General features: G+C 36.4%; 1 protein-coding gene across 1 annotated transcript in view; it reads right to left on the bottom strand.

The window, feature by feature from the left end:
* Positions 1–4010: 4010 nt before the first annotated feature.
* prkcbb (protein kinase C, beta b) overlaps positions 4011–15356 on the bottom strand; it is a 138859-nt gene continuing 127513 nt past the window's right edge. Inside the window, exon 17 of the mRNA XM_038280340.1 lies at positions 4011–6301. Within this exon, the coding sequence (XP_038136268.1) occupies positions 6146–6301 (156 nt within the window). The 3' untranslated portion in view covers positions 4011–6145. The remainder of the gene's footprint in view (positions 6302–15356) is intronic.

The raw sequence follows: 15356 nt of genomic DNA on the forward strand, positions 1-15356 counted from the left end.
ATTAGAGCTTCTTTTGCTTTTCTTCCATGTGCGTTGCTGCAGTATGCTGTTGTTTAGTTCAGGAACAACAGCAGGACACTTCTTTCTTTAGTATAAAAAACTTGTTTCTCTTATTTGTGTCTCTACGTTCATTGCAGACACATAACAACACATAAAACAACTTAAGGAACTAGAATCATAATCATAATCTGTGCATACATTCAGTTTTACAATGTGTAGGGGACTGAGAAAAAAATAGTTTTGGCCATATATCCTGATTTTCAGGTGCCCGATATAATATGGATCTTTCAGATCCTAATATCGATTTAAAAAAACATTTTTTTTTTTTTATACCTAAAACGATGAGGGAAAATTAGCTACCTCTGCACTGCCACTCTGACAGATAGCGCCAGTGACAGTTGGTGACATGGACCGACTCAAACCCCAAACAACATTGATACCAAATTAACTAAATGATCAATATCTTCTGATGAACTTAAACAGCCCTTTTTTTTTAAATCTATAAATTCAATTTTGATAGCTGAGGAAAATATCGTAATCTATAGTGATATTGTAATATTGTCATAATATTGTATTGTGACCCAAGTATCGTGATATGTATAGTATCGCAACATCCATGCCAATACTCATCCCTAGAGTACAGTATATAGGTGAGAAGTGTAAGTTTAAATAAATCATTCAGGCAAGTTTTTTTCTTTTTAACTGGAAAGCTAAAGTTATAGTATTTGGCTCGATGGAGATATGAACAAAAGTTGAGATTTAACCATAATTTTTTCGAAAATAACAATATTTTAGATTTACCTGTTTCACAATGGAATGGAGAGTTAACAACTGTAAAACTATGAAAACATATTTGTCTTATATTATTATTATTATTCAATATTATTCAATTGAACAAGGAGACTTTGTAAAACCTTTAAACTAACCTTCATTTCCTCTTAACAAAAGTGCTTTTTTTCTATAAAAAAACATGGTTATGTTTAGGGTTCAAGGTTTTAAGAAGTGCCTGTTCCAATGGCGGTAAACAAATCCAAATCATCACCCCTCCCCTACCATGCATCAGACATGGGATATATATTTTTTTGTGTTTGGAGATTTCAAAAATAACGTGGCTGTGCATCATGTCCAAACATCAAACATTAATCTTGTTACAGAAGTTTTCTGATATATCCAAAGGTAACTGCAAAACAAACTGCTTCTACAATCTTCTTTTTAGAGATAGAAGTGTCGTCTTTAAAAAAAAATTTCTTCTTGTTTTTTGCCGTTTTCATGCGTTTTGCTTTTACCTCATAAAATTCAAACAAATCAAATCAAACGTAAGAAAGATGTTTTCTCCAGCATTGCACAGGATGCAGATAATTACTCTAGCGAAGAATGGCGGTTATTTTAAATTTGTATTATTTGTACGTGAGCTTCCTCAATAAAGAATGATAGACTACTAACAGTTTGTAAAAGCAAACCCAATCCCAGATGGTTGAGTAGCAACAAATGCTTCTCTCTTGCTGATTTCATTGGTTCTTGGTCTGGTTTTTAGACTCACCTATATGCTTTATACCAACAAACTGTAAAATCTCCTTCCTTCATGGAGATGCTTACTCTTTTGCTTATAAAGCCTGCCTCCTAAGTGACAGAGATTGAATAAATGTATAAAGTATGTATATAAATCTATATATTCCAGCCTGCTTTGTGATATTTAATTGGAGAAAGTCAACAATAATTTGTAACTTTACCAAGTTAAAGCTCAAATGCATTTTTAAAAACCAGGACATACATAAATAACCATGTGATCAGCTAATCTAAACCTCTCACAGGAATTTTTGGCTATTTTTTTTATGGCTTACCAAGGATGATTGGTTTAACCTACCGGAAGCTTCAACTTTTCGCCATGCTTTAAGAACGCGAGAGCTGCCATATCTTTTTACTTGTATTGTTTTTGTTTAGATCTGTGGCTGATAACTCCATCAATTTTTTTCACTTCAACAAATAATAAAAAGGAAGATGATAAACAAAATAATACTTGAATATATATCTCAATACAATAAAAAATGACAAGAACATAGTTAATTAATTGTTTTAAATGTGATTTATTAATTTGCAACCCTCCAGAACATGACAATACACATTTCCTATCATTTAATTGTTTCACAAAACACCTTCTCTTAAAGTGTCACCCCTGAAAAACTAAAGGTCATCTTCAGGTGCAGAAAATTAAATGCTGCTAGGAGTGCAGTCTTGATGTGAATCAAAGCAGAAATGAAAATATGGCCATCAATTTAGCTATACCTAATCTGATGTTAATTTTAGCAGTGAGAAGCCTTGATTCGACTGCAATTCACATGAGAGGAAACGAGAGTGATTTAACAGTATGGGTTAAAACTAGGAGAAAAGAAGAAATCAACAGAAAAAAAAAACTTACAGACAGGGAAAAAAGGTCAAGAAAGACAAATATGGGAGGAGACAGAAAAAAAAAGCTGGAAGAAAAGGAAGGAGGAATAAGAAAGGTTAAAAAAAAGTAAAGATTAAAAGGTATGATCAGGGAAAGAAAATGAGGAGAATAAGGAACAGAGTACAACTGCAGAGCAAAACAATCAACACAGATAGTCTGTGGTTGGAAATTAAACACATATTCTAAATAAACATACCCTTTTTACTCCTAAACAAGTCTGTTCTCCTGCAAAAGAACAGACATGAAGAAATGGAAGACTCTTCCTCCTATGCATTTAGAAGCAGATTATATTTACATATTAAGCAGGGCATAGTCCTTTTTATGTTTTTGAATAAGTAGCATAATAATCATAATCATAGATTAAGCCACACAAATTATATCTATTCATGACTAAGAAAGCAATTATTGCACACCTACACCTAACAAAGAATAAATTTATATCATATGGAACAAGATATGAGAGAGATTATCACGTGCATGCATAGTATATTGTTATAATCGAACATAACCATGTACTGGTTAATTGTTTCCCATAAGGTTTCTGATTCAGACTTGCTTTGTTGTTTGTTTAGTGAAAAAAAATAAGGTTCAGTGTTTTATTTTTGTTAAAGAAATCAGCACAAAGCAGTGATTTGTTTAGTACTTAACATATTTGAGTTCACTGAGCTGATTACATGAAGACATAGGCGGTAGAGATTTTACTAAAAGGTGCTTCAGGGTCTTGATGTCAGTAGATATTTACGCTCTTTACCAGAATGAAATCCACAGTCTTATACTTGTAACAGGTCACTGCACATATCTGACAGTATTTTACAGTTACAACATCCAAGCAAAACAAAAGCAGACTTCAATCTCCCCAACGATAAAACACTAAGAAGCTATATGTACAAATATGTACAATAAAAGCTCATGGTCTTTATAACAAACACACATCGGGATACATTTTATGCTGAATTATAAAAATATCTTGTTTTGAACAGTGGACCTACAGTATATGCCTCCACAAACATTTTATAGGGCTCTGCCATTACAAACACATACATCAGTCTAGAATCAGACTCTAAGTTTGTTTTGCTCTATTAGTTTGTTAGATGTTACAATGTAAAATGTCTTCTTTACTACCCCCTCTCACACAGATGTTTGTTCTTTTAACACATTCAAGCAGATTGGCAGTCAATGGGGAAATGGTACCTTACATGTATTTTAATTGGATTTTATGTGTCAACACAAAGGTGTGCATAACTGTAAAGTTGAAGAAAAACAATACGATTGCCTGAGGTTTTAATAATAATAATAAAAAAAAAAACAATATCTGAACAGTATGATAGCATTTGAATGTAAAGTGATTACCCTACATGAAATCCAGGGCAACCAATTGCCTTCAGAGATCTTCTGACTGAATTTGCGCTCAGTCTGCTCTCTGATGGCCTCATTTATGGTACAGTGAAATGATTATAGCCATAATATGTGTGGTTTGCAATTTGTCACAATCAATCTAAGGCATGCAGTTGTAGAGTAATGTGCTTTTGTGGTATGATGCAAAAATTGATTTTTTTGACTGACTGGCAGAAACAGACCATTCCCATAGTGAAACATGGTGATGGCAGCATTATGCATGCAAGCTCCATGGGAAATGGAGGAACTATATAAAGAAGAATCTTAATATCTGGTAAAAATTCCTTCTAGAAGATGCAAAAAGCTAGTGATAGTGGGGGATAGCTTAGACTCAAAGTAGGATAGCAACCCCAAAACATGGTTTGAATGAAACATAAGTGTCTGATTAGCCCAGTGCATGCCTAGATCAAATTGAAAAAACTGAAGCAGCCTCTAAAAAGAGATCTTTACAGATACTCTGCATTCAAACAGAGCAAGCTTGACTTTTTAAAGAGGAAAATAAGCTACCACATATGCTCATACAGACAATAATAGTAACAGCTGCAGTTGCAGCAGAATCTATCTCTAACTAAATTGAAATTTCTTGGGGCTGAAAAAAAACCTTTAGCACTTTTCAGATTATTATTTGTAAACAGATTTCCTTCCACTTAATGATCAAACACTTCTTTGAGTTATTTCGGCACATAAATTCCTGATAAAATACATTGAAATGTGTGGTTTTAACACACTGAAATGTAAAACATCTTAAGGGTTAGGAATACTTTTGCAAGGCACAATATGCTTACACACACAGAAAAAAAATAAATAAAATCAATACAGATGTCCTAAAATGTATCACAAAATGGAAAAAAAATGTCCAAATCCCTGCTCTTATTGCTGTCGGTAAAATCTCTCACCTGGGTGCTGTAAAAGCAGATCACTTGTGCTCCTGTGGCTGCTTATGTGCATGTGTGCAGCTGCTTCACTGTCTGCTGTATTGCTCAAACTTCCAGTTCATTCTAATCTTAGTGTCAGACCTGTTGTAGTCAAGACCACATCAACTGAGACCAAGGAGTACTGAGACAAGATCAAAACAAGGCCAAGACCCTTTGAGACCAAGACCAAGACAAAATCTTTAGAGGCTAAGACCAATACAAGGCCAAGACATTTCATGGCAGAGCCCAAGACAAGACAAAGACCTTTAAAGGCCAGGACCAAGACAAGGCGAAGACTTTTACAGGCCAAGACCATATAAGGTCTTTGTCTTGATCTCTGCCCCTAAAGGTCTTGATCTTGTCTTGGCCTCTAAAGGTCTTGGTCTTTGCCTCTAAAGGTCTTAATCTTGGTCTTGGTCTCTAAAGGTTTTGGTTTTGGTCTTGTCGTGGTCTTGGTTCTCCTTGGTCTCGGTTGGTGTGGTCTCATACAACATTACTTTGTGCCAAAGTAAAAAAAGGGATCCAGTAAAAAAGGACACAGCTTTAAAATCATGTGTAGAGAATGCAATACGTGATTATATGAGAAAATATGAAAAAGGTTTAGAGAGACCTTCTCATCAGACATCCTCCACTCCGATAGTTTTTGTGAAATGTTTACAGTGAGACTCATGCACACAGAGAAAGGGTCAAAGTACCACCCATGGTGTCTATCTGGGTCTCATTCTCTTCTTCATTGAATGGGAGCAAAAAGACCATCAGCATTGATTCTAAAAATATGGAAGTATGTTTTAGTAGTTATAAAGTCTACTACTTTTCTCTTATTCCTACAAAGAGATGAAAAACATACAAAACTTTACATAGCTACCATGAAATCATGGCACATCATTAATGCTGTTATAACAAATGAAACAAATGAAAAAAGTGAAAACAGATGAATAAGATCGGTGCTTTGAATTGTTCTTTTTAACTTTAAGAACAAACAAAAGATTGCATTCAAGGACTCAAAACTATGGAAAACGTTGAGGCCAGTTATGATATTTAAAAAGACATACCTTTAAAATATGTAGTTGCCATTTAAACTGCATTTCTCTTGAAAGAGTAAAATTAATATTTCAAAAGGTAGCACTCAGAACTTGATTAGTAGTCAGTCAGGTCATACTGGGTTTGATAATTATTTTCCACAAATTTTCTTAGGAAAAAACAGATCTCATAATCTACTGCTTCCAAATCTTTGGGATTAGTTATTTAGACAAACCTAAAACATCTAAAAGAGAAACAAACATTTGGTGAACACAATATAACAGCAATTTTGTAGGGTTTTGTGCCTCAGTTTTATACTAAACCTTATTTTCTAACTCTCGTTGTTGCATGTTCAGGTCCTTATATTGCATTAATTAGGAGGTGCCACATATTCGGGGTTGGTGAAAGAGAAGCCGAGGAACTCGTCCTGGTCCAGGTTCATGATGACAAGCTTGTCCGTCGGCGTCAGGTCCGTAGCCATCTTGGTGAACTCCTTGTCGAAGTTACAGGTGTCCCTACGGTTTTTCTGCGAGTGGTGATCGAAGGTTATGGATGAAGTATTGAAAGGGAGTGGAGATGAGCAAAAAATAAATAAATAATGAAGGGGAGTGGAATGAAATGTGTGGGAGGAAGAAAGCATAGTGTCGTTAAACAACTCAGTGGATTATCAATTTAAACCACAGTCTTTTCCTTTCAGCATTCAAATGAATGATTTAACTAAAGTGTGTGGCAGCATAAAAGAGTAGTTTATCCTTTATTCCTAAAGTTTAACAAGTTTCTTATTATTTCGCTCTTTACAGTCCAATCTTTCCAGCCACAGTAAAGTTTAACTTTATAAAACAAAGACTCCAGACTTTTTACATCCTTATCCAACTTAAACATTTGTTCCAACAGTTTCAAAAGCTAAATTGCGCCTCCAGGCAAGAACATATAATTATAAAGCATGATTAGATCTGTTGATTCTCTGGAAGGTTTTTAAATAATCAGGTATTTCCAGTGTATTTCTTTTGATGAGTGTTGCAATGCCTTTTGAGCCAAATCTAATTCCTAACCTCTCAGGTGCCTGAGCAGAGATGAAAAAGCTTTTCCGTATGACCAAACAGTAAAATGAAACGACGGGGCATAACTAAGAGTAATAGGATGGATCAATGCTGATCCTTTAGAAGCCCAGTGAGAATGTTGGTGTTATAGATGTATTAAAAAAATCCTGTAAGGATGAATCTTTATGTGTGACCTTTGGGTGCAATAGAAATCATTGCTCAGCTACTAGTTTTAATATGATCAGCAAGGCTCTCCATCTGTATTTGATCAGTATTTGGCACCAGGTTTTTGTTGGTACCTTTAATGTTCAAGCAATTGATAAATGGTGTCTCAATGTTATGCAAAATCTAAACTATGTGGGAAAATATGTCAGAAGTTAGTGTCTGATTTGAGGCTTTAACTCCAGCAATGTATGATAAAGGAGTATTTCACTTTATATTGGAATGAATCAATTTGATCGTCTTTAGTTCAGCATCTAAAAATGATCTGATGCAATAAAGACACAAGGACAAATCTTCCATTTTAATTCGTATCAAAGCAGATTCATCACTGCACTGACTTAAAGCAGGTCTATGTGCCTCATGGGATGAAACATACAACTCATAATTTTCTATTAGCTCATTGAAAGTTTCAGATTAGCCTTTTAAACCATTAGTTTTAATAAACCCTGCAGTAAAACTGGCATTAAGCTACTTTAGCACCCAGATTTGAGAATACTTGATTCCAATTTTATAAACATTTGTAAGTTAAATATTTAATATGAAAATAAAATCAGTATTTAGGAACAAGTTATTCCAAAAAAGTTAAAACACTCCACAATTAACTTTTTTGGAATGACTATGACCTGGATGACTGAGAATCTTCACCAGGACTTAGGAATTAGTCATAAAGCCTTTTTATAAAGTTGGTAATTGCTTTTGTGGGACCTGCACAAAGCTTCAAAACATAATGTCTGAAAGCAATACAAGGTGCAGCTAATGAGGTTTGCATTACTGTACATATTTTCAGAAAATGCACTTGTTCAATACTTACCACTATAATACACTGAGTCTCTTTGAGGAGGCATCAGAAAACATATGAATAACATTTGAAGTGTTAAAACTGAGTGATTAAACATCATCAGAGCTGAAGATAGTAGATATTGTTTTAAGGTCTAGCCATGGGGAAAAAAAACAAGTGGACTACAGTCTGAGAGTCTGAGAACAACAGAGTCTGATAATAAGTATAAAATTTAGTGTTCTTTTTTCCAAAGCTTTAAAGCTGCATTGAATAGGATTTGTGTTTGAATGTATTAGTCTTGCTGGTCGAAGAAAAACTGCATCTTAAAAGGAACTTTGGTTTCAAAGTAATATACAGACTACTCTTTTTGTACCCAGGGACCAAACCCTGCTGAAAATATGACTAACTGCCTGGAACTGGCTTTCTAAGCTCCTCCTGAAAGAATAAGAGCCAAAGATTCTGCAAGAAGAGACTAGTTTTCATTAATTACAAAGCCCTTTCCACTTCCAATACCATTCAGAAGATGACAAATAAAAACAACAACTCTGCACACCTGATGCATGTACCAGTCAGACAAGGTGCATGCATCAGGTGTATTTGCCCCAAGGCAAGAATAACAACTAGAGGACTTATCTGCTCATTGCTTCTGCTAAACTCAAAATTCTTCCCTTTACATCAGGTAGGCTTACACTGTGATGTTGTTTCTGAAAGAAGGTTATCAGTTTCAGGATATATCACTTTCACAGTTGATAGTTTTTTTTGATAATGTAAAGCTTTGTTTTGATGCTGTAACTGTTACAGGCCAAAGAGAGTAGTAGGCTAGGCTATTAGTGATTAAACTATGTGAATGATTAGCTGGAGCTCTAATTGAATGGCAATTGGAGCTTTTTCTTGAACCTGAATAAAATATGTCTGCATATTTACTATATAGGTGCCAAATAGTGTCTCCACAATCCTGATGGCTAATGGTAGAGGAGGTTTCTGAATGCTGCTACAAACAAGATTTTCTATGTTGCTAGCTTAGATAATCCTAGATGTGATATCACCAAGCCTTCCATTCAAATTCATTTCTTCTCCAGATCTTCAGAAAACCATAGAAGGCCTCAAGAAGATGTTGCGCCCATAAGTTTTTTTTAATTGGCCACATATTCTCTTGTAGATTCAGGTCTAGACTTTGACTAGGTCGTCTGTGTTTTAACAGTGTGTGTTTACTGTAATTTTCCTGCTGGAAGGTCAGATTCCATTCCAGTCTCAAGTCTGTTGTGCCCTTCAACATGTTTTCTTCAAGTATTGCCATGATTCTGGCTCCTTTTTATCTTCCCAACTTCCCTGTTCATCATCAAAATCCAGGGAATGTTATCACCACCATGTTTCCCTCTAGGGTAGGGCTGGGCATGTAATTGCATTTTCAATATTATCACAATCTAACGAAACACTAATTTCCAATTTTAGTGGAACTCAATTTCGGTCGCCAAAGTAAAACACTGAGTTTGTCACACCAGCCCTTTAGGTGCCATTAATATACAATACAGTTGCCGGTAGCTCGGAGATCCATGTATATGAGTAAAAGTGAGCACTTTCCTCACAGCAGTAACAGTAAGGTACTGCGACAATGGTTTCTGGACAAGCAAGCTTTCAAGGTCATGAAAACAACCCTGAAGTAAAATATCTATTTGCTTTTTTCTTTTTTTTTTGTGCAAATGAAAATTAGACTAGACTTAGACTTAGATTTATTTGTAATTTTGTTACACAACTGTAAAACATGGATGTTGGATGTAGGAACCGTCAATCGAAGGATTGATGGTTCAAGCCGGCTCTGACTTTCATTGTCATTGTGTCCTTGGGCAAGACACTTCACCCGCATTGTCTACTGATGGTGGTCAGAGGGCCCGGGGGTGCCAGTGTACGGCAGCCCCGCTTCTGTCAGTGAGTGTGTGTGTGTGAATGGGTTAATGATTGAATGTAGTGTAAAGTGCTTTGATCAAGTCTCCTGACTTGAAAAAGGCCATTTACCATTTACTTTGCAAAAGCTCTCTATGCTGGAAACCCCCCCGCCGGAAATTTCACCATGAGAGGCAGCAAAGTGCCAAAATTCAATAAGTCAGCAGGACATCTCCATAAGAAGAAGAGGTCTCCACCGGCGTTATATTTACTGCAAATCCAAATTTGGGACTTACTTAGCTGGGTCCTTTCTCTCCCACTTGCTCTCCTCTTTTCAACTACATTGTAAAAAGCTTTCTATTCTGGTTAGGTTGGTCAGGATTCTTTTCAGCTATTGATGCTTGAGTTTACACTAAAGACTGAACAAATACCGTAGCTAAAAAAAAAGCTCCAGCAGCAAACCAGTGTATGAGCACTGCTTCGTGCTGCAACATAATGTCTGAACACTAGCCTAACAGCGTAGGCAAAACACAAAATGTTTGATTGAAAAACAATTAGTAGGACCACAAGTGCAATAATACCATCCATCAATTAAGTTATTTTAGATGAATTTCGACGCTTAATATAATTGTCAATCATTCTGGTGATGTGTTTACATAAGGCTGTCCGATATGCTTCGACAGTTAGCTATCTTTTATCTTTTTCTGGGCATTTGCATTTTCAGCTGCATATGTGTGGTGAGCTACGGTTTCAGACAGTCATTGAAGCTCACCTTTCTTCCCGCGGTTCTTTGAAAATGGCCCGAGGGTCGTAAAAGAAAAAATGTCTATGAATTGTATGAGAAGAAAATAAAGGCCTCAGAAGAGACAGATATATCTGGGATTGATTTGCGCAGAGAGCTATTTTTTTTAAGTGGAGAGAGAAGGCCTTTAAAAAAAAAATGCAAAAATTCTCCACACCTTTAATTTCTGAGTAAAATCTTCTATCATGCCTTTTAGTTTGCGGTTGCAAAAGAAAAATGTAAAACTAAAAAGCTGTAAAGCATTTAAAAATTTGATAGGAGAGTATGTGGCACATAAGGGAGATTCCACATAAAGGAGATCAGAGAAAGTGGAGATTGAAAAAGCAAATGAGAAAGTATCCAATGCAACATATTGTTAGAGGCTGTAGTAAACATAACTGTGACTCAGCGCTGAAGGGGAGCGAAATGTGTGTTTGTGTAGCAGTAGCAGCAGAAGGGTTCTCCTGGACAGGAAAGTGTCATCGCAGATTTCGCCTGGCAAAAGACTCCAGTAACTGGCGTGTAGTGGAGGAAAAAAGAGAGCACAGCGTTTTAGAAATGAAGGGAGGAGGAGGACATTTTTTTTTTTGTAGTGAGTAAAAATGGCTGCCTTCCAGTTCACATTCAGTACACCAAGAAAATCAGCTTATCATGGCTACAACTTGCTAGGGAAAAAAATGTTGGAGGTGCTAAAACTACCAAAGAGACGTTAACATCTTAACCTGGAACTCTGTTCTTTGAAGAGCAGGGGAGGGGAGGGGGGGTTAGCACCGGGAAAGGCATAGTTCGGAAATGTGTCTTGTAAACTATTACAACATGTATACTCAGTGTTGTGCCTGAACGCGTTCATTGAACGAAAGTTCATGAACTCGTTCATATTTTGGGCGAACGTGAACTGAACGTACTGCATTATTGCCTGGTGAACGTTATTGTGAACTCGTTCATTCTGGCGTCTGTGAACGGCATACTCTCTCAGTTCAACTTCGTTCAATAGGTTGCCAGATTTCTATAGAGTCCTCCAGGCGAAACCCCGGCTAAATCACACCGTAAACAGGCCTTAATATGTAGCGGGAAAAACACCCAATCTGGCAACAGCAGCTACCAGCGTCGTAGCCTACAGCCGCGTGCGTCATCAAAACAAAATGCAGCGTGGAAGCCACAGCAGCAAGGAGACGACTTAAAACAGGTTTATGACCAGGTGGTCGGTGAGGATGATGGCAACAAGTTTGCCCGCCGGCTTTCAGTAAAAAAATCCGCACTTCAGTAACCTTAAATTCCTACCTCAGCCTGGTCCCTCAGTTTGTGTTAGTAAAATCTTCTTGAGCGGTCTTCAACGGGGGATCCGCGACCCCTAGGGGGTCTACGGAGGTACTGCATGAGGGTCTGCATGGTTAGTTGATATTTTTATATTCCCCCCCTGCATTTTTTTCCCCACTAATTGAAATGTCTTTAAATACTCATTAACATGAAATCAACACACTGTAGTAAACAGATAAATGGAGGCAGAAGATGTCTTTCAGTCATCAATGCTCACATTCAGCGACACACAGGAGCTCTTTCAAGCTGGGCACCGTTTCCTTCACAACACCTGTCCCATCAACCAGGAATCAGAATCAGAAAAACTTTAATAATCCCAGGGAGAAATTAATTTCTTTACATTACTCCATCTGTAATAGAGTGACTATAGGACACAATTTCATACAATATATATAGTTAGGGGGTCCCCGCTCCATCTCGCCATCAGTTTGGGGGTCCTTGGTCTGGAAAAGAAGACCCCTGTTCTTGAGGGTTTTACTATCCATGTAACTTGTTTGTTAAACCTGCCTGGTATAATTTTCCAGGATTCCAGTATTCCTTTTTAGTATGTATTGAAATGGAATTTCAAATGGAAAAAATTATTAAAATTAAAAAAAAAACATTTGCACCTTAAAGACTACTTTCCTATTTTTCTTTTAATAATTACTCATAAAAAAGACCATTCAAGCAGCACATTTTTCCTGATGTTTTTGAGAATATACCGTAGGGGTGAAAGCTGCAGCTGCTACTAGTGTGAAGTGAATGGACAGCAACAAAGCATTAAAGCAACAATGGGGAAATGCTGTCCCCTCAATGCTAATGTAAACCCTGGTTGGATAAGGATTCAAAACTGGATATGAAGATGAAATCTGACGCACAGTTTCAGTGTTACAACTGATAAAATAATTGCTGTCTGTGGTTCTACAGTAGGCTATGGTGTAATTGAGCAATATATGAAAAAAAAAGAACTATGAACTAGTTCGTTTTTTGGAATTGTGAACTATGAACTGAACTAGTTCATTTTAAAATGTGTGAACTGAACTTTGAACTAGTTCACGTAGAAAGAGAACTTTCCCAACACTGTGTATACTCTTGTCTTCCCTTTTAATCTGTGATTAATATTTGTTTCTTTTCAGTTTAGTTTAGACATGTCAAGCATGCACTACACATTAGCCTAAACACACCCTTTAAAAAGCTCCACTAAAAATAATGTTAGCCCCCCCATAAATGTTTCTAGATAGAAGGGCATCTGTAGACCATTGGGAATAGACACAGCATTGTAAACCAGAGGGCCTATTGAAGGACTTGCAATGACCTTCTGAGGTCTAGTCAGCTGGCTATAAGCACATAAAGATAATATGAATATTAGTTGCACTTGATAAATCCAATCAGAACATTTAAAGGGTTTTCTTACTCCTGAGTGGGTGTTTTGCTGCAGGGGAAGGTGGAGGGCAACACCAATGGGAGCAGCAGCAGCTAATTAACAGAGCTGTGGTTAATTTCTTATTAGTTTCTGCCTCTTTCATCCAGCATCGAGCTGGGACCTGGTCAAAGCATGACAGCAACAAATCCCGTCGGGCCACTTTCACAGCTTTGCTTGTATTTTCTTACAAAACCTGAACAACATAATGACTGAACACACAGCTCAGGTATGTAGCTGTGGTATAAACAATTATTCCCTCACCTTTTCACAATTAGATATTTTAATTAGTAACTATTTAAGTACCTTCTCAATTATGAGCTAATAGATTTTTTTGGAAAGATTATGCTTTTTTTAAAACGTTTTATTTTTAAGCATTAAAATAACAGTTTTTTGGTGGACAGACACTGATCGCTCCATGCCAGCTTACCAAGCAGATTGTTGAGCATTGTGAAAATTCAGTCACATCATGTGACTTTTCATCTTGCAGAATATTACCATAGTTTTCTAAAAACACCAAATATCTATTAGCTGAAGGTCTTTCTTTAATCCATTTTATTTTAAATTCCCAAACATTATGGCTTGTTCCTCCAGCATTGATTAGAATTATGTGCATGAGGCCATGCATGCAGATTAGGTGAGCACATCATTAATTAGTTCTAGTGATTTTTAGAAAATCCAACAGCTACTTTCCTTTCAGAGGAGCTGGTAACAACGCTTAACACCACAAGCTCTCCCCAAACAAACTGCACCTCTTGTATTCGCTTAGAAGAGTGAAAAGTCAGATTTTTAATAACTTTAATGACAAGTATTCTGTCATTTTCAACAGCACAATGGACATAAAACGTAAAAGCAATCATAAGATGGTATTTTTTAGGCATTTTTTAGTGCCATCCAACCACAGCATTTTTACTCAAGGTCATCACATTATCAGAATCTTATGCTGCTCAGCGCTGGTTGCAAAAATGAGTTTGTGCACAAGGTTTACTATATGAAATGAGCTTTCAATTTTTTTTTTTTTCCCAGGACTACAATTAACACTAGTTCTATCTATATATCCTAATAATTGTGAATATTCACTCATAAATGTAACTCTCAGAAACTGTATTTAAAGATACATTTTTATTTTACCAACCTAGAAAACACAAGAAAATTTAGAAAATTAAGCTCTTTAATTTGTAAAAGCACTGCATCTCAAATGAATATGAAGAGGTCAGAAGCTTCACAGAAGGGAAGAAAAGAAAGCAGTGGGGGGAAAAAAAACACGAGGAAACAGAAATCTCATAGATCACAATGATAAAGAATACAGCAAGGGCAGGTGCATCCAAAAAGTAAAGAGTCTGCACATTATTGAGGAGGACAGTAAAGGACAGAAGCGCTTGAACACAAGGTAATGTTTCCAAACTCAAACTCCCAAGGCCTAAGAGGAGCTTTTGTTATTGATGGGAGCCAGCATGCCCTGCTTGTACAAGTTCACATCACATGTATACCTGGGCATTATATCTGCAACAGATCTAATCTCAGAGGCTACATTCATACCTAAATGGTAGAACACTGATGATCTCCATGCTGCATCGAGGTATGAAAAAGGATCGGCCCTTTATAGTAGATTATTGCCTCACTATCCTGATCATGTCCTGTTGTTTTCAATAAGCAATGCAGCATCAGAGAAACATCTCAAACATGCATGGCAGTCAGTTAGGAGGACAAGAGTTAGGGACAACTGTTTTAAATTTACAAACAATAGGAAGTTTATGTCTGTAGTTCATTAAAACTACTTTGAGCAAATGTGGAAATGTTCAGTCTATTATTAATATGTCCAAAAAAAACAAAAAAACAAAAAAAACAAACAAACAGATTTTCATTTTAATTAGCCAACTATTGTAATGAGGGAAGATCGAAAAATACAAAAATTCGGGCTTTCTTGAATTGTCAAATTTTGAGCTCACACTATTATTGAAAGGTGCTTATTTTCTATTGGAGGGTCTTAGTCCAGTGGCACCTCCAGAAATATTTCATAGGGGTGAAACTAAAAGCCCTAAATTTAGGGTTTAAGTCTACTATTGTAATAAACCTGCCTGTAGAAAACTATGAAAAAGACTTAAGTAAACACCTACTCATATTTTGGTTTATCGTGTGTGAGATTTTTAATGTTACTAATGA

The sequence above is a fragment of the Cyprinodon tularosa genome, unplaced genomic scaffold, assembly GCF_016077235.1.
Source record: "Cyprinodon tularosa strain WSP-4 unplaced genomic scaffold, ASM1607723v1 ctg159, whole genome shotgun sequence".
In the NCBI taxonomy this organism is placed as follows: Eukaryota; Metazoa; Chordata; class Actinopteri; order Cyprinodontiformes; family Cyprinodontidae; genus Cyprinodon; species Cyprinodon tularosa.